The sequence below is a fragment of the Mus caroli genome, unplaced genomic scaffold (assembly GCF_978045245.1).
Source record: "Mus caroli unplaced genomic scaffold, Mus_caroli_1 scaffold_18, whole genome shotgun sequence".
NCBI lineage: Eukaryota > Metazoa > Chordata > Mammalia > Rodentia > Muridae > Mus > Mus caroli.
In genome coordinates, this window is record NW_028227273.1 from 57,044,904 (window position 1) to 57,064,921 (window position 20,018).

The window sequence follows — 20,018 nt, forward strand, 5'->3', positions numbered from 1 at the left end:
TAAAAACCCTCATTTACTAACTCTCTCAAAGTGAAAAGTAATTTGCATGCATAGGTGTTCCTGATGCATGCTGGTTGCTCTTTTAAACCATTTCACTTAGGCTCCAAAGTAATCCTAATTTAACCTTTGTATGGCAGCAGATTGTGAAGAATGGTCATAATTTTACATTTAATGTCACCATATGTTCATGTCAACCATAATTTTGGTTACTAGAATTTAAACAATCTGTGAAATTTGTTAATGTCTCTTTAATATACTGAGTACAAAGTAAAAATAACCCAAAGGTCTTCATGAGCATTGCAGTGTATCAATACTATATTTATAGGTTGTAATCTCCCTCCAATTTTTGTTTGCTAGAAGGTTCTGGTATTGCTTTCATTGTGTGAGAAACTATTTATACTGCATCTCAGCTACAGACGATACGGAGCCCTTAGTGATATATTCTTTGCCAGCGGACTCTGAAGCTTGTCCAGTAGATGGCAGTAGAGCACCATGAAGGGAAAGCATAAGCTTTCTTTGTCTTGTAGGCTCCTTGCCAGGTGCCAGCAAAATGAGCCTCCAGCATCTGCTCCCTTAGCACCAGAAGCAGCTGCAGCACCCAGTGTCTGCAGTACACAGCAACTCCAACAAACAGCAGCTTCCTCAGATGCCCTCCAGGGGTTTCATTCAGGAGTGGCCTGCTGTGAACAGGTTTTGGTTGGATTCTACTATATTAGAAGTCCTCCATTGGGGTCCTTTTTATCCTTTTCTTAGCAAGGAAAAAAAAAATTAAAATCACATCCCCTCTTGTTTCTCATAGACTAACTGTAATGATTAATCTTTTTTGTCATGGTGAATGGATTTAGGGTAATTTATGAGGCAAACCTTTGGGCATGCCTTCAAACGCATTTGCAGAGAGGTTTAACGAAAGGAAGGTGACACTATAATAATAGACTGTAGCCCTAGACTAAATACAAGGGGGGAAAAGAAAAAGCCAGGTGAGCTCTGCATTCCTGGTGCTGAGTGTCCTGATTGGCTGAGACCAGAGCCAGCAGCCTCCCATGCTGCTGTCACAGAGATGCTATACTGAAGTGGAAACTTAGGGATTCTTTGGAAAGTCATTGTTGTTGGCAGATGCTGTTTTTGTGGGGCAAACATATGAATGAATGCTTTCCTGACGCAGATATTAGGAAAAATATGGTTTGCTAAAGCAGACATGTGAAGGAACATTTTTTTCTGAAGCAGACACAGGTGAAAGGGAGTTTTGCTAGAGCAAACATGTGAAATGATGGAGGATTCTTCACTCATTCCATGCATGTATTGATTCATCTTACATGTGTTGTGGAGCTCCTTTCGTCTATCAGGAGTCTATAGAGAGAAACACACCACAACCTCCTGGTGGTGTGCTGGCAGCTTCTTCTTATATCCTTGGACTCCAGCTGATTGGCAGAGTGATGTCAGCTGATAAAGACTAGAGTGAAGATTTGCTAAGACAGACTCATGTGCGAAGGCAAGACACTTGATGGCTGGGGTGGGGGAGTATAAATGGGACTCAATGGACTGTGAGAGGGACTTGCCTGTAGAACTAGCTTTGCCACACGTCTTGATCTTCAATTTGTTGAGAAAGGCACATTTGAGAACTTCTAGTGTTCCTGGTTGTCCTAATCTCTCCTGCTGATTCGTGTCAATATGGCTGAGTCCTGGCTGTTCCTGCAAGATTGTGCCACCACTGCTGATTCCTGTTTTGTTTCCAGACTCTACCGAACTGGGCTGCTGGTAGATTGCTGAAGTAGTTGCATATATTTGCAAGCTGATTTTGCTGACTTGTGAACTGAACTGCTTATCTTACAATGCAGGTGGGATTTGCTCTAAAGAACAATTTCTAAACAGGTCCACTTTCCTGTATCCTAATAACCTTTCTTTCCCAGCCCCTTTGGTGGGCAGTGTGGAGAAAGGAGGTTAAGGCACTGAAGATACATTGTTAAAAGTTAGGGTGAGAAAAATTTAAGCCTACACTATACCATCTTGTTCCCCTCCCATTGCCGAGTGTTCTTTCCAACTGTGAGCCAAAATAAGCCTGTTATCTTAGGCTGTTCTTGTCATGTATTTTGTTGTACCAACAAGAAACATAACCAATTTTTCTGAAAGCAACTATTTTTTCTGATCTCCAATTTCCAGTGTCAGGATAAATTAGCTCAAAATTCAATCTTAATCTCCTAAGGTATATTTTTCAGTCATGCATTATTAAAGATTAGTTGCAGATCTGAACATTAGGGTCTAGGGTGGCATAGGATTCTTTGGGAATTTCTCTGGTTGTCATGACAAATTTGGAAGAACAGCAAGTGCTCTTGTTCACTGAGGCATCTCCCCACCTCCAATGTTTTGTTTTGGTTAAATGAGACAAGTTCCATGGATCCTGATAGCATATCTGTCTTATGCTTTCTGGAGATGAAATCCAGGTATTTTTGTGTGTTGGACAAAGCACTATACTAATTGAGCTACATCCCAGCCCTCCTCTCCCCTGTTGTCTCTGCTTTAAACTATATGATTTCTGTACCACAACTCTTTCTCTCATCCTATAGTTCATAAGATGAATTAAATACCTGTCTTCTGTGGACCCCAGTATAAGCCTGATAAACCCTCAGTAAGTGCCTGACACCTTTTAAAGTTTTGTTTTACTTTGCATGTATGGATATTTTGCCTGCCTGTTTGCCAGTGTACCACATGCATGCAGTACCACAGGAGACCAGAAGGTGACAACAGACATCCTGGAACTGGAGTTCCAGACTGTTGGGGTAAACTAAGATACTGATTGATACATTGAATTATTTAATAGTTTATGTAAAGCACTGTGTGATACTCAGTTCTAAGATTAACCTCACTTGCCACCTGGAACAGAATGACATGGAGAAATAGCTGAAACAATGCCTCATTGCCCTTAATATCCTGCTGGCTCACAAATTGTAAAATTGCTTGTCAGCCTCACCTTGTGGTCTTAGAGTACAAAATGAGAATGCAAACCAGAAATAGGCCTTTTTAGGAGCTATCCTGGTTTTTAAATTCACAGGTGCCAATGCCTCTCTTGCGCTGTGGTGTTGGTGTGCTTTGTTCAGAGATTCCCACGAGGCTGTGTGGTACAATGTAGGTGCTGGGAATTAGACCACAGTTCTCTGGAGGATCAGCCAGTGCTGTTCAGCTGAGTCAGCTCTCCAGCCCCCACCTGACAACTTTATAACCCTTACACAGTGACTGTCTTATCTTCACACCACTAGAATAGCTTTTTTTTTTTTTTTAAAGACAGGCCACTTATCCCATTTTATTTCTTAGATATATTTTGATTGAAGTAGAATTGCATCATCACCATTTGCCTCCCTCTATCCCTTCTCAGTGACTCTCCTTCCAACTCCTTCCAAGTTCTTCCTCTTAATAGCTTCTTTTTCTTTCTCCATCATTGTTACCTATGTCTGTGTAGGTAACAATGTATGTGTGTGCCTGTGATTCCACACACAGGTATATGAATGCAAAATGCTGAGTCTGGTTTGTTGTTTGTGTGTCTATGGTTTCAGGGCTGACCGCTTTCCACTGGCCATCCAATAAGAGGCTCATTGGTGGAGAGGCTAATTCTAGCTCAGCAACCATCTGTTGCCTGCAATTCTTCGTCTAGGGGTTGGGCCCCACAGAAGTTCCCTCTTTCACTTTATCATGCTTTGTTGCTCTTGATCCTGCCTTGTCTATGCAGTTATTTCTAGGAGAGACTGTTTCCCACCAGACCTCCTGCTGTCCTGGCTTTTATAATCTTTCCATTCCTTCTGTCCAGGGGCATAGATACAGGAGCTCTAACATTGATATATCAGTGGGGACTGGCCTCCCCATGATATGCTGATCTCTGTGCTGTGTGCAGTCATGATTCTCTGTGTTGGTCTGTTTGCTTCTTTGATGAGGGTTGGTAACTATGGTTATCCACAAAATATGAGTCTCACACAAAGAGTGCAACTATTTTCATTGACTGTTTCATTTACATAGTAACACTGATATATTTATTAGGAATATGTTTAACTTTAATTTTAGGTTTATCCATTTGTTTGTTTCAGCCTTTCACTTGGAAGTTCCCATGACCCTTATCTGTGGAAGTTAGGTCCCAGGTCTTCCTCCCAGCCCCTAGGCTCTCACAAATAAAACTCAGAATCAAAATAAATTTACACATGCTTTGGCAATATAGCTAGGCTCTTCTCTGACTAGATCAAAACTTAGAGTAACCCATTTATTTTAGTCTACATTTTTGCCACACAGCTGGTTACCTGTTCTCAGGTATCAAGCATCTAACTTTTCACACCTTCTCCAGGCAAATTTCCTGCCTGGCTCTAGCCCAGAATTTTCTCTCCTCCTAAATGTTCCACTTTCTATATTTTACCTAAGCCAAAAATCAGTAGATTTATTATTGACAAGTGTCACACCCATAGAGACACAATATATTATCTCTTAACCTATCTGTCTTAGGGTTTTATTGCTGTGAACAGACACCATTACCAAGGCAAGTCTTATAAAAAACAACATTTAATTGGGGCTGGCTTACAGTTTCAGAGGTTCAGTCCATTATCATCAAGGTGGGAGCATGGCAGTATCCAGGCAGGCATGGCCCAGGCAGAGCTGAGAGTTCTACATCTTCATCCAAAGGCTGCTAGTGGAAGACTGACTCCTAGGCAACTAGGGTGAGGATCTTAAGCCCACACCCACAGAGGCACACCTACTCCAACCAGGTCACACCTCCAAATGGTGCCACTCCGTGGCCCAAGAATATACAAACCATCACACTATCAATCAAAGTGAATTGGAAAAATTTGAGAAATATCATTGTAATAAAAGTTGTTTTTAGAGCCGTTCAATATTTTAAAAAGTTGTTTCACAATAATTTCTCAGTTATTATATTATTAATACTTTATTAATCAGAAGTATTCTTATTCAATAAAATGAAGAGGAAGCCTGGGACTAGAGAAAAGGCTCATTGGCTAAGAGTCCTGAAAGGGTGGCCAGCAGATATTGAGCACTGTGTGCTATAGAGAAATAAATAGCATGAGGTGACTGCTCCAGCCTACTAGCTGTGATGTGACTTAAGGATATCTGTAAATTCCAGCAAACTGGGACACTGAGAAAACATACTTTCTTAGCAGAGAACACTGATGTCCGCCAAGTGAGCTGCATGCCCGAGGAAGTGGCCTCCATAATCATTTCTTCATGAGACACTTCGTTTTAGTTAATCTAGGAAACCCATAATAACTTTGGACTGCTGACGAATTTCTCAGTCTTCAAGGAGGTTTGGGTCACCTTGAACCCAGATAAACTATGGCTTCAGAAACAGAAGCTGCTGAGAATTGGAATCTGTGGGAAATCTTTATTCTGCTTGCCTATAAAAGATGATGGAAAATTCAGTAAAGCACGGTTACTCTGTATCTCCTGTGTCCTGATTAATGTGACCTAATCCAAGCAACACACTAGATATTGACAGCGTGCCAGGATCTCAGGCAACATTGTGTCCCAAGCCTTGTCTACAGAGCAAGTTCCAGAACATCCAAGGGTGCATAATGAGGCATTGATAAAATTAACAAGTTAATAAAATAAATTAGAGCAGGTTTTCACATGTCAACCATATTTCAAGAAAAAAATGATTTAAAGGCTGGATTTCAGTGGATCAAGGAACTCCACATAAAACCAGAGACACTGAAACTTATCGAAGAGAAAGTGGGGAAAAGCCTCGAAGATATGGGCACAGGGGAAAAATCCCTGAATAGAACAGCAATGGCTTGTGCTGTAAGATCGAGAATTGACAAATGGGACCTCAGGAAACTACAAAGATTCTGCAAGGCAAAAGACACCGTCCATAAGACAAAAAGGCCACCAACAGATTGGGAAAGGATCTTTACCTATCCTAAATCAGATAGGGGACTAATATCCAATATATATAAAGAACTCAAGAAGGTGGACTCCAGAAAATCAAATAACCCCATTAAAAAATGTGGCTCAGAGCTAAACAAAGAATTCTCACCTGAGGAATACCGAATGGCTGAGAAGCACCTGGAAAAATGTTCAGCATCCTTAATCATCAGAGAAATGCAAATCAAAACAACCCTGAGATTCCATCTCATACCAGTCAGAATGGCTAAGATCAAAAATTCAGGTGACAGCAGATGCTGGCGAAGATGTGGAGAAAGAAGAACACTCCTCCATTGTTGGTGGGATTGCAAGCTTGTACAACCACTCTGGAAATCAGTCTGGCGATTCCTCAGAAAATTGGACATAGTACTACCGGAGGATCCCGCAATACCTCTCCTGGGCATATATCCAGAAGATGTACCAACTGGTAAGAAGGACACATGCTCCACTATGTTCATAGCAGCCTTATTTATAATAGCCAGAATCTGGAAAGAACCCAGATGCCCCTCAACAGAGGAATAGATACAAAAAATGTGGTACATTTACACAATGGAGTACTACTCAGCTATTAAAAAGAATGAATTTATGAAATTCCTAGGCAAATGGTTGGACCTGGAGGGCATCATCCTGAGTGAGGTAACACAATCACAAAAGAACTCAAATGATATGTACTCACTGATAAGTGGATATTAGCCCAGAAACTTAGTATACCCGAGATATAAGATACAATTTGCAAAACACATGAAACTGAAGAAGAATGAAGACCAAAGTGTGGACACTGTGACCCTTCTTAGAATTGGGAACAATCACCCATAGAAGGAGTTACAGAGACAAAGTTTGGAGCTGAGACAAAAGGATGGACCATCTAGAGACTGCCATATCCAAGGATCCATCCCATAATCAGCCTCCAAACAATGACACCATTGCATACACTAGCAAGAGTTTGCTGAAAGGATCCTGATATAGCTGTCTCTTCTGAGACTAGGCCGGGACCTAGCAAACACAGAAGTGGATGCTCACAGTCAGCTATTGGATGGATCACAGGGCCCCCAATGGAGGAGCTAGAGAAAGTATCCAAGGAGCTATAGAGATTTGCAACCCTGTAGGTGCAACAACATTATGAACTAACCAGTACCCCGGAGCTCTTAACTCTAGCTGCATTTGTATCAAAAGATGGCCTAGTCGGCTATCACTGGAAAGAGAGGCCCATTGGACATGCAAACTTTATATGCCCCAGTATAGGGGAACACCAGGGCCAAAAAGTGGGAATGGGTGGGTAGGGGAGTGGGGGGGGGAGGGTATGGGGGACTTTTGGGATAGCATTGGAAATGAAATTGAGGAAAATACGTAATAAACAAAAATATTTTTTTAAAAAAAGGCTAGATTTTATTTATGCATGGTTTTCTGGAGAAGTCTTATAAAATAAGAATTTAGTTTGAACCCGGCTCTCTTCTTATAGCCAAGAATTCTAAGACTCTTTTAGAATAAAATCCAGCCTTTAAATCATTTTTTATTGAAGTATGGTTGACATGTGAAAAGCTGCTCTAATTTATTTTATTATTTTGTTAATTTTATCAATGCCTCATTAGGCACCCTTGGATGTTCTGGAACTTGCTCTATAGACAAGGCTGGGACACAATCACAGGGATTCACCTGCTGCTACTTCTGCCTCCCAAGTGTTGGGAGTAAGGTTCTACTGTTGAAGTTAGGTTGTTTGCTATGGATTGTAATGCTAAACAGTGGCCCCAAGATTGATTGCCCCCAGGTGGATAGATCCTCAGGGACAAAGGAATTCACAATACACCACGTAATGCTCTGTCACTTTGTTCCTTATTTAAAACTCTAGATTAAATAAACATAGGAAAGCCTGTAGTAGTGCAGAAGAGATGTAGTCATTGTTTCAGTTGCCGAGCTTGGGTCTGAGGAGAGAAGATAAGGCAAAAAGGAGAGAGAGAAGGGAGAAGAAGACATCTTGAGGTGGGTAGATCATAAGAGCATGGCCTTGAGGGCCTGCCAGTTGGAATAGGAGCAGCTCAGATAGAACACGGGCAGTCATATCTACAGGTTATTGATAGTGAGGTAGACAAAATAGCATAGAAGGTTGATATCTTCCCAGCTCTAGTGATTTTAAGGCTTATTATGAATGTAAAGATTTTGTATCTTTTATTTGGGATTTAAATAATCAAAGGTGGTTATAAACTCCCAGTTAATTTTAACCACCATATACAACCATGCCTGGATAGCTGTTCTATTCATGTGTACAAATCAGTGAGATTGTGTAGATATTGTACACTAAGACAAGGTCACTCCCATCAAGGACATATTGAAACAGAACTTTGCCAAGTCCTTTGCAGAAGTGATACTATGTTAGAGGCACCATTAAGACCTAAGAGTCCAGCATGGATACCCCCAACACCTGCCAAAATGAGAGCAAAAACCAAATCCATCATAGTCCATCGGTCTGGGAAAGAACCTATCTATACTAATGTTACATTTGGCCGTGGTAGCTCCATTCTTTGCTAGCGGCTCTTGCTAACTGAAGTGTGTCAACCAGGATATGTGTGTGTGTGTGTGTTTGTGTGCACAAATTACTTTTGGCTATATCATTTGGTGAAGTTCCCTCTATGACCTTGCCCATACTTTCCTTATGCATTTGAGATACAAGCTCTGATATTACAAACAGAGAGAGTCTTTTAGAATCCTCTGTCCTGAACAAAAGCCATGGGGATCAGGGCTCACAGACACTCATTCTGCAAAATAAGGCAATATTAGTTCAGGTTCTCTATAGAAAGAGAACTTACAGAATAAATATATGTTTGTACATTTTATGTGTGTATATATTATGTATGTGTATATTTGCATATCTATGTATGAGTATGTGCATGTGTGTATGTGTGTATATAAAGGGTATTTATTAGAGTGTTTTACAGGCTGTGGTCCAGCTAGTACAAAAATCACTGTCTAGTTAAAGGAAAGTACAAGAATCCAGTAGATGTTCAAGTCATGAGACTGGATGTCTCATTGGGTCTTCTGTATACACCAGAATCCTGAGGTAGACTCTAATGCTAGTGAAGGAATGGATTCCAGCCAGAGTGAGGGGAGGTAGTAAATATTCCTTCTTCTGTGTTCTTTTTAGGGGCTGGGGCTGCCAGCAGAAGATTTGGCTCAGTATAAAGGTGTATCTGCCCAATTCAGAAGATCCAGATTAAAAGTGTGTCTTCCCCCCAGGCCAAAGATGATCCCCAGACTACCATCCTGTGTCCTTGGTGGACAGAGCAAGTCCGAGATGACCCCTGCTCAGTGCCAAACAGAGGCAGAGCATAGTACTCCAGATATGACCCCAAATACCCAGATACCCAGAGGCCCCAGGTGAGACTAAGATAAGCAAGTACATGGTGGAGAGAAGGAAGAGAAAAATTAGCAGAAGGATGTGTGAACAATGAACAGAGTCAGAACTAGAGATTTGAGATTCATGAGGAACAGCTATTTTGAGTTCCTGGTCCATGTTGCTGTAGAGCATCACATCCAGATTCCTGGCCCTGCAGGAGAGGGAATATATTACCATCAATAGCTAGTGGATATCCCTGGTTTGGGCTGCCACCTGGGGCCATGTTGTTGTCTGAGGGCCCTGTGGATCTGGCCATGTTGACTTGGGCATCCTGAGAGAGCTGGCCTAAATGCCTGAGAGCAGGAAAGATGGCCCTGAACCTCAGCAGTTGCAGTAGTCAGGAGATCAGGCCACATACCTCCCTCAGGAAGCACAGGTTACTGGTAGTTTGTTTGCAGGGATTGTGGGTGAGCATGTCCCAAGTGTGTGAGCATGGGAAAGCTGGCTCTGCCACACATCTGCCATGCAGTGCTGTGGTTGAGGGAAAGAGGCCCTCCCTTTATCTCTTGCCACCTGTGGCAGGTCAGGAGAGCTGGCCCCAAGATCATGAAGCTGGCTCTGTTCCTCACTAGCTGCAATTCTTGGCAAACTAGGCCCTGCACCTTGCCTGGACAATACAATAGAGCCCTACCAGCATGGGTGCAGGCAAACCTGCTCCAAGGGCATGAGTGCAGGAGAGCTAACTTTGTCTCTTGCTGGGTATAGCTCTGGGTGTGCTAGCTGTGGGCAGTGATGGAGAACCTGTCCTAATGGTGATGGTGCAGAATATCTGGCAGTTTAAACTACCAACTCAGATAAGATCAAGGCAAAGATCCAGGGCTTTGAGTTGGCCCACCCCAACATATATCCCATCTATGAAGCATGTGAAGGGGTTGACCAACAGATCTCAAGCTGTAAGATCTTCTTGACACAGGTCAACAACACAGTAACCAACAGGATTCCTGTTGAAGACCCAGTATTGATAGTATAGCAGAAGCCAGAGGTTTTAACCCAAACTAATGAGCAGTTCCAATGAAATATTGCAAATAAAAAAGTATGGACAAATATACTGTGAGACACATTGCGACACACTACAGTTTCCACAATGGGCTTCTTTCCCTCTTTTTCTTTTAGGAGGGAGAGTTTGCATGGAAAGAGGGTGGGTATGAATGGGATTGTGGTGCATGTAGTGAATTTCAGAAGGAATAAGTAAAAAGTTATATAAAAAGTGGGTCTTTCCACCTCAAGATTTAGTGAGGAAGAGGAGGAGGAACAGTAAGAAGGAGGAGGAGGAGGAGGAGGGAGAGGAGGAGGAGAAGAAGATGATGATGAAGAAGAAGAAGAAGAAGAAGAAGAAGAAGAACAACAACAACAACAACAACAACAATGAGAATGACAAGAACAACAAGAAAAACAATCAGGCAGACACACACCTTCCAAGGTTACCTAGTCCCTTGAGTTTCAGTTAATTTCTGATGTAATTTTGACAGTCATGAATAACTAACTTGATGGCCCTGGGTCACTGAATCCCACTTTTTTCCTCAGATTATGGTTATTTGATATTGTCTTTAATGAAGTAAATATCTTAAGACTTGCACTTCCTAATGCAGTCAGTATAAATTGATACAATACACATGAGCATATTTATTATTGAGACCTATATAAACCCTAAGCATGTATGGGCATTTTCCCATGAACTGATTGAGAATTACTGACTTATTGGACACTGTGCTGGGACTGCCCAGGGCTTGTGAAAGGACCAGGATGCCATGGATCTGGTTAAAGAAAGTAGCAGCCAAACACTACTCCTGGGAGAATTCTATGTCTCATATTTGGTCTGTGTGAGAAATAATGTTGTAGTGATTCCTAGTTCTCTGAAGTTAATCTTTCTCTTATACAATACCTGTGTCTCTCACTGCTATTGGGAAGTGTTAGAACACTATGTAGTGCAGTTCTGACTCAAAGAGTCAGAAAGATGGTTCGGTGGTTAAGAGCATATCCTAGGAATCTGAGTTTGGTCCTCAGCATGCTTAATAAGGAAGTTCACAACTGTCTGAAATGCCATCTCCTGGGGCTCCACTGCCTTCTTCTACCATCCAAGGGCACTGTATTCCTGTACACAAACATTCATATCCCATCTCTCTCTCTTCTCTCTCTCTCTTTCTCTCTCTCTCTTCCCCTTACACATAGTCACATAAACAGAAGGATACTTAAACACAACAAACACACACACATAAACACACACATACACAATTAAAGGGCAGAAAGAGTACTTAGTTGCTAGGACTCTTGGTACTTATTATTTGGTAAGAACACTGGTTGTTATGCCAGAGAACTTGTGTTTGGTTTCTAATGTCTCCATGACAGTTTACAGCTGCCTGTAACCCCCATTGTAGGGTACCTGAGGCCCTCCTCTGACACTCATGGGCACTAGACATACAAGTGTTACAAACACAAGCATACCAATGATAAAACAACCACAAAAATAAAACAAACCACTCTCTGGATATTCATATAGTTTTAGGGGAAGGGTTGTAGGTGACAGGCAAAGCAAAAGAGCAGCTCAGTGATAGACAAGCAACCTGGCCAATGTTGTTTCAGAGAGTCCTTTGGGCCAGCAGGAACAAGGGCAGTTCCAGTTTTATGTAGGGTAGACAGCTCCATGGTGCATGTGTAAAGTCTTCTGTTTAGAAATTGTAGAGGAATTTTAATGCAGCAACATGTTTGCTCTGGCAAGGGATCCTATCCAAAGATGTAATCCAGCTGAAATGCAGACACACCATTAGTATACACTTTAAATCCCCAGCATTTAAGGCAAGGTTAGTTTTAGAAGTAAGCAAACATACCTGAAAGTGACATCTATTTGAGGGCCAGACAGAATGATGAAGTAGAGAAAGATTTGAAAGAACAAGTCAGAAATAGGATTATGCTCAACTCTCATGAGAACAGCAGGAAGGGGGAAAAGTGTGGTGTGGTATGAGGTGTGTGTATTGCAGTTTTATCATGACAGTTTTACAAAGTTAGATTATAGAGAGAACATGCAAGGCACAGGTGAAGACAGAAGTAGCCAGAGAATGAGAAGGAGCCAGAATATTTAGAATAGATTGCCAAAGTTAGTATGAGGACAATAAAGCAACTCAGTCATAATCTGAGAAAATCGGGATTGAATAAGTCAGCTTGGAAGATTAGGTTTTAAGGAGGCTGAAAGCTTTCAGGCCTAAGCCTAGGAAATATTTAGAACAGAAAAGGACATGCCCTGGTCTCAGTCCAAGTCACATATTCTCACAGCTAATGTTCAGCTTTCATTTTATATTATAATCTGAGTAAATAAAAGTGTCACTTACGAGAAATCTCTACTTAAGTGAAGATAAGATTCTTCACTTGGAAAGAAAAAAATTTAAGCCAACCAGTATGAATCAAATTTCCAGTTTATTGGGAAGAGAAAGGAACAGATTTAAATATGAGGTTGAAGAGAAAGAATGGCATTCAGAAAAAGATAGAGAAGACCCAGTGAATGGATTCCAACTTCTCAAGACAGAGTTGCTGTGGTATCCGTCTTGCTTTCATTGGGTTTACTCATTAAATACACCATAGGAAGAAGTCAAACAATAAGAAATTAACAAAATCCTCATGTTAAACACGGAAAAATAAATTTACAGCTCATTGGAAACTGAAGGTCGGTTTCTGATGTCGGTCTCCCAGACCTGCCTCTCCTGACAGGAGACAGAGACCTGGACACAGGTGTCAGCCATTGAAAGAAAAGTCAGGAGCTTTTGAAGTCACCGAAGATTGTATCTTATACTATGGAAGGAAATAACGAAAAACAAATTCTGATTGGTGACTATTAAACCATGATAACAAACAGGCATCCATACCAACAATAATTCCAGTTTAGCAAGTAATCCCAGCTCAGGAACATGTTCTTCGAGGACTTCCTATCCCACTGGGAGAGATGCATCAGATCTCTGGGCACTGTCCATGCCTATGGCAGTACAGCATAAGACCTGTTAAGGGCCCAGAGCCATAGGGCCTAGAGAGAAAATGTGTGAGCACACACAATGAGTACCTGTCTTCTCTATTGCAAGGGGCTCAGAAACCTTCTCCTACTTAATTACTGGCAGACAAATGATAGATGTCTATTTCCCTAATGTGGGAAGAGGGCAGCCAGTGAGAGACTGTGGAAGTAATAAAGTTGTGGGAGTAGAAGAATCTCCTGGTCAAACCCCAGGTAAGTTTATTGATCTGTGACTGCACCTCCATAGATGCAGGAGAAAACACAATAGAAGATTGTATGTAAAGATGACTTAATGGCCTTCCGTAGGTCTGTTGTCAGCAGGGAACTTCTCTGTGACATTTCTCTGTCTGTGAGGAATCAGAATCAGGTCTCCATCACCTCCATCAAGAGGCAGTGGATCTTTCTATATTTCCTTTATGCTTCATGATAGAGTTAATGTCGGCACACCAGCTCCAGTGCCTGAGTGAATACATCTTTCCTCTAATGAGGCAGGCTACTTTTATACCTTGGCCTTGAAATCTCTAGGGAGACAAGAACTAAGACACCAATCCCTTTCTTACCTTTATTTCTTCCACACCAGAAAAATTACCACAGTTCCCACCACCAAAGTTCCAAGAACCAGGCCGATGAGAATTGCTATGATGGGGATGGTGTGTGGAGGCACTGAGGATGGAAAAGAAGGAAGAGTAAGGAGTCTGACCCTAGCTATCAACCCTGATTCTGCTCTGGTTCTTCAAAGAGCTCACAATTTTCCCAACAGCAGAGTGTGTGCTCACACCCACCTCTTACCCCATTTCAGCTTGAGAGGCTCAGATAACCCTTTATGGTGCACATGACATGTATATCTCAGCTCTTCTCCAGAAGGAACCACCACAGCTGCCCACTTCTGGAAGGTTCCATCCCCTGCAGGCCTGGTGTCTGGCAGCTCCATGTCTTGGGTGTGGTTGTTCCCATCCCTCTTCCAAGTCATGGTGATGTCAGCTGGGTAGAAGCCCAGGGCCCAGCACCTCAGGGTGACATTCCCTTCAGGTCTTACATGGTGGGTCACATGTGTTCGGGGGGCATCTGAGGGGAACAATTGGAAAATTCAGGTATTTTGCACTGCTCCAGGGGCCTGAGCAGTGCTCATGGGACCATCCCTGGAAAGGATGGGAGACTTGGATGAGGGAGGGAACAGAGTCCACACAGAAGCCTAAACTCAGGATCTGGATGATCTATTCCTTAGAATATTTTACAATAACCTTGCGCCAACACAGAACAACAGACTCTGGGTCTCCCTCTAGGCAAATAGCCTTCTAGTTCTGACTGTGGAGGGGTTCTGAGGGACTCAGCAACCCTCGAGTCAGACATTCAATGTCATCGTACATGGACAGTGATCAGGTCTGAGAGAGGCCATGATACACAATGCATATGGAAGAGAACTGCTGCTTAATGGACACACTGAACTGTCCTGGGAGAAGGCTGAATCCTCTGGAGAGTCCCTCTCTCATGTTGAGTCAGGACACCCGAGGAGCTCTCTTTCCCCTTTGATGCAAGACAGTGTAAGTATTCCAGCTGCTCCCTGCTGAGGAGGAGGCCTCAGAGAGGCAGGAGCTACAATGTCAGAAAGCAGAAGGGGTTGGCAAGGGCCTCTCTTACCGGAGCGCAGCAATGCTTCCTTTCCAAGGACCATGTATCTAAGAAGCCTTTCCACGCACACCCCTTGCAGGTAAGTCTTCCACCTTTCTGCATCACCTCCACCGTCCCACCTGCTCTTCACATATTCAGCTGCCTTTCCATATGCAATCCAGGAGCTCAGGTTCTCATTCAGGTATAAGTCATCGTAGCCATAGTAGGTGAGCCGGAAGTGACCACCGAGGAAGCTCCCATCATTAGCCACATTGCAGCCATACACTTCCTGCAGGGTGTGATAATCTGCCCAACCCCCATTCAGCCCCTGGTCACTGTGAGTCTTCTTACCACCAACCCTCGGGATTTTGTCCCCAATTTAAACCTTAACTAGATCACAATCTGTGGTTCTTTCTGGTCAAAGGCTTCCAGGGGTCCCTTCGACTATGGATGCATCTCTGACTTGGGGACCTAGAATAGAGCTTATTGGGGTCAGACCACGAGGACATTGATTTGTCCTGACCTTAGAGCTGAGGTGACTCACCGTCCATTCTTTGTTCATTTTTGTTCACCATGAAGTGAAGAATTCGTCTGTCTACCTGTGACAATTCCGCACAGCCTACTGTCTCACTGGTCCAATATGACAATGGCACCTGCTCCATCCATGAAACCCGAGGTAGCAAAACTGCAATTGGTTCTTTGCTGTCATATCTCTGATACTCTATAGTGTCTACATAGCCAATGTGGATGAACCGGGAATTAATCATGCCAGGCTCCATAATTACAGCGTTGAAAGTCTGCAGCCAGTGTGAGCCTGTGGGTGATGCACATTGAAATGCTGACTCTTTAGTGTGGACCCAGAGCAGGTTGGTAGGGAACAGAGCAGGGGTGGTGGTGTGTGTCTATGGACCTGAGGTGCAGGAGAGGGTCAGGGGTGATCCAGCTAGGGGATCAGCGAGGCTCTGGTTAGGCAAGGGAGAAGATGCAGAGATGAGGATTCCAGGTGCTATTTCCTGCTCCCCAAAAGGCCAATTCCCTCCAGTCCCACACCCACCTGCACAATACAGGTTCAAATCCATGGCCACCAAGAGGAGGAGGAGTGTGCAGCATCCAGGGTTCCTCATCTTCTCTGATGAGTGGAGTCTCAATCAGGACTAGTATGTCTTCACTTTATAACCTGATGTGGCTGATGCTGATTGGCTTCTCTTAGATTTCCCAAAGGCAGTGACGTAGACCTGATGGGGTGGGTGTTGGAGAGATCAATTCCTGGGTTTGGGGGATTTCTAGGGTACTAATTCCCCAACTTGCACCAGTTCTACAGCTTTGTATTCTGGCATCAGTGTCTAAACACTAGTCTGTCCTTCTGGTCCAAGTTACAACATCCTTGGTTCCTAGCTCAGAGGCCTGTAAGTCAACAATTGTCTAACATTTCAATGTTAGAAACTCTGTACACGCTTAGTCTTTGTGTAGCCTTCTGTGGTGACTGTGCTTGTGTTTGTCGCAATCCATATCTATTATGGTAGGAACTGGACATTTTGAGATTTTTTTGATTCAATGCAGATATTGATTACTATTTGCATGTAAGCTGAATGAAAAGAGAAAGGACAATTTTCTGAAATGGTAAATGCCACTCGAAGATTGTTTTGGATATTTCACATTTCTGGGAGTCCTTATTTTCATCTTCCCTACCACAGATCATACGATTTTGTGTCTTCTGAGATATACATATATATGAAACGCAGAAGAATGAAGTTGCACATATATATTCAGAGAAACAATTTTAAGACTCAGTTTTATTTGTATGAATTTTGTGTGTCTCTGTGTGTATTCAAGGGGCAGGTACTCAAAGATTCCAGAAGAGGTAGTCAGAAACCCTGGATCTGGAGTTAAGGAACATGTGGCCTGCCAGACTCAAGTGCTGGGAAGTCAACTCTGGTCCTCTGCAAGAGCAACAAGAGCCCTTCATATTACTTTTTTCTTTTTTTTGAAACAGCATCTCAGTATGTAGCCTGGCTGCTCTGAAATTGGCTATGTTTACCAGGCTGGCCTAGCACACAGATATCCATGTTACTGGCTCCAAAATGCTCAGAATAAAAGGAATTTGCCCACCAAGTGGGATAATTGTAATTTTTTTTCATGATAAGTCACTAAATGGGCACAGGTGGTACTTCCTCAAGGTTGTCCACACTGAGGTCATCAAACATCATTGAATCCTCCATTATTGGCTGCATTCACATCCAGAGGAGAATCTTGCACACTGAATGAATGCTACGTCTATGAATGTTATTCCAAAATACGATGTTTTTTGTCTAAGTCCTTTACATACAAATTGTGAAGATGTCAGTCATTAATATGGCCACATATTTTCCATAGAAAACTTTGGAAGCAATAAGAAGCCCTTACGTTGACTGTGATGAATTCTTGTACTCAAAATCACCAATGTTATCTTGGGAGCTTAGATATTATCTTTGTTGTAGTCAACTAGGTCAGGGATCAGTTGCTGATGAATGGACTTTTAAAAGTTTCATGTTGTGGGAGGAACACCTCATTTCTAACTAGATTGCAAAGGAGTCCAGGCTGGGAAGGAAGAAGAGCTCTACAAATCCTGTGTGGCAGCATGTGCAGGTTCAACATTTTGGAGAAATAGTTGTTCCTTAGGCAGGTCCTTTATTCAGCTATCTGGAATGAGATCCACTATCTGTAAAAGAGGAGAGTCTAGATTGGCTGCTGCAGAGTTCTGTGCAGTTTGCAAGCACCTCTGTTCATGCCACTTCCAGTGATGTGACTCTGAGTTCAGTCCTGGCTGATAACAATTCAGTCCTGGTCAGAGGCTCTGGGCTCAGGGCTGGAAATGATGCTCTGAGATGTCAGCTTCCAGCACTCTGTAGCCTATGATTTGCCTGGAGGTGAGGTATCCCTCTTGGGAGTGTTGGAACAAGGTTCAGCGATTCCCTAGTGATCACCTGTTTTGTTTTCTGATTTCTTATTAATGAGCTTCCTACTGCTGCTGGCATATGTGACTCAGTGCATTATCCAAGGCAGTGGTTTTCTTTTTTTTTTTTGATTTTTAATATTTTTATTACATATTTTCCTCAATTACATTTCCAATGCTATCCCAAAAGTCCCCCATAGCGCCCCCCACTTCCCTACCCACCCATTCCCATTCTTTTGGCCCTGGCATTCCCCTATATTGGGGCATATAAAGTTTGCAAGTCCAATGGGCCTCTCTTTCCAGTGATGGCCGACTAGGCCATCCTTCGATACATATGCAGCTAGAGACAAGAGCTCCGGGGTTCTGGTTAGTACATCATGTTGTTCCAACAATAGGGTTGCAGATCCCTTTAGCTCCTTGGGTACTTTCTCTAGCTTCTCCATTGGGAGCCCTGTGATACATCCAATAGCTGACTGTGAACATCCACTCCTGTGTTTGCTAGGCCCCGGCATCGTCTCACAAGAGACAGCTATATTTGGGTCCTTTCAGCAAAATCTTGCTAGTGTATGCAATGGTGTCAGCGTTTAGAAGCTGATTATGGGATGGATCCCTGGATACGGCAGTCTCTAAATGGTCCATCCTTTCATCACAGCTACGAACTTTGTCTCTGTAACTCCTTCCCTGGGTGTTTTGTTCCCAATTCTAAGAAGGGTCACAGTGTCCACACTTTGGTCTTCATTCTTCTTGAGTTTCATGCGTTTAGCAAATTGTATCTTATATCTTGGGTATCCTAAGTTTTGGGCTAATATCCACTTATCAGTGAATACATATTGTGTGAGTTCTTTTGTGATTGTGTTACTTCACTCAAGATGATGCCCTCCAGGTCCATCCATTTGGCTAGGAATTTCATAAATTCATTCTTTTTAATAGCTGAGTAGTACTCCATTGTGTAAATGTACCATAATTTCTGTATCCATTCCTCTGTTGAGGGACATCTGGGTTCTTTCCAGCTTCTGGCTATTATAAATAAGGCTGCTATGAACATAGTGGAGCATGTGTCCTTTTTACTGGTTGGGACATCTTCTGGATATATGCCCAGGAGAGGTATTGCTGGATCCTCCGGTAGTACTATGTCCAATTTTCTGAGGAACCGCCAGACTGATTTCCAGAGTGGTTGTACAAGCTTGCAATCCCACCAACAATAGAGGAGTGTTCCTCTTTATCCACATCCACGCCAGCATCTGCTGTCACCTGAATTTTTGATCTTAGCCATTCTGACTGGTGTGAGGTGGAATCTCAGGGTTGTTTTGATTTGCATTTCCCTGATGATTAAGGATGTTGAACATTTTTTCAGATGCTTCTCTGCCATTCGGTATTCCTCAGGTGAGAATTCTTTGTTCAGTTCTGAGCCCCATTTTTTTAATGGGGTTATTTGACTTTCTGGAGTCCACCTTCTTGAGTTCTTTATATATATTGGATATTAGTCCCTTATCTGATTTAGGATAGGTGAAGATCCTTTCCCAATCTGTTGGTGGTTTTTTTGTCTTATTGATGGTGTCTTTAGCCTTGCAGAAGCTTTGCAGTTTCATGAGGTCCCACTTGTCAATTCTCGATCTTACAGCACAAGCCATTACTGTTCTATTCAAGAATTTTTCCCGTGCCCACATCTTCAAGGCTTTTCCCCACTTTCTCCTCTATAAGTTTCAGTGTCTCTGGTTTTATGTGAAGTTCCTTGATCCACTTAGACTTGACCTTAGTACAAGGAGATAGGAATGGATCGATTCGCATTCATCTACATGTTAACAACCAGTTGTGCCAGCACCATTTGTTGAAAATGCTGTCTTTCTTCCACTGGATGTTTTTAGCTCCCTTGTCGAAGATCAAGTGACCGTAGGTGTGTGGGTTCATTTCTGGGTCTTCAATTCTATTCCATTGGTCTATTTGTCTGTCACTATACCAGTACCATGCAGTTTTTATCACAATTGCTCTGTAGTATAGCTTTAGGTCCGGCATGATGATTCCACCAGAGGTTCTTTTACCCTTGAGAAGAGTTTTTGCTATCCTAGGTTTTTTGTTATTCCAGATGAATTTGCAGATTGCACTTTCTAATTCGTTGAAGAATTGATTTGGAATTTTGATGGGGATTGCATTGAATCTGTAGATTGCTTTTGGCAAGATAGCCATTTTTA

At 42.6% G+C, this 20,018-nt stretch overlaps 1 protein-coding gene and 1 long non-coding RNA gene across 7 annotated transcripts in view; one reads left to right on the top strand and one right to left on the bottom strand.

Annotated features, from left to right (window-relative positions):
* Positions 1-10,320, top strand: part of LOC147000419 (uncharacterized) — a 36,797-nt gene extending 26,477 nt beyond the window's left edge. For 2 of the 3 annotated variants that reach the window (XR_015045963.1, XR_015045964.1), the window contains exon 3: positions 9,044-10,320. This is a non-coding gene — a long non-coding RNA (uncharacterized LOC147000419). Of the gene's footprint in view, positions 1-2,561; positions 2,624-9,043 lie in introns of all 3 variants that reach the window. The other variant, XR_015045965.1, reaches the window with a different exon arrangement.
* Positions 10,321-12,684: 2,364 nt separating this feature from the next.
* On the bottom strand, positions 12,685-16,111 carry LOC110288817 (patr class I histocompatibility antigen, A-2 alpha chain-like). 4 transcript variants are annotated; one of them, XM_021155063.2, is made up of 6 exons: positions 15,952-16,111; positions 15,442-15,711; positions 14,928-15,203; positions 14,079-14,354; positions 13,850-13,952; positions 12,685-13,075 (listed from the first exon to the last, which is right to left on the bottom strand). In XM_021155063.2, the coding sequence occupies exons 1-5, from the start codon at positions 16,019-16,021 to the stop codon at positions 13,852-13,854; spliced, it is 993 nt and encodes a 330-aa protein (XP_021010722.1). In that variant the 5' UTR covers positions 16,022-16,111; the 3' UTR covers positions 12,685-13,075; positions 13,850-13,851. The 4 variants fall into 4 exon arrangements, with proteins under 4 accessions (XP_021010722.1, XP_085689293.1, XP_085689295.1 ...); XM_085833167.1 differs by having other exon boundaries at positions 14,072-14,354; XM_085833169.1 differs by lacking the exon at positions 12,685-13,075 and adding an exon at positions 13,082-13,636.
* Between the last annotated feature and the right edge of the window lie 3,907 nt (positions 16,112-20,018).

Coding starts and splice junctions, on each gene's coding strand:
- LOC110288817 (XM_085833167.1), bottom strand. CDS start 16,021: ATGAGGAACCCTGGATGCTGCACACTCCTCCTCCTCTTGGTGGCCATG. Junction 13,953..14,071: donor AAGCTGAAATGGGGTAAGAG/GTGGGTGTGAGC, acceptor TTCCATCCTCAG/TGCCTCCACACACCATCCCC. Junction 13,076..13,849: donor CTGGTGTGGAAGAAATAAAG/GTAAGAAAGGGA, acceptor TTCCTTCCATAG/TATAAGATACAATCTTCGGT.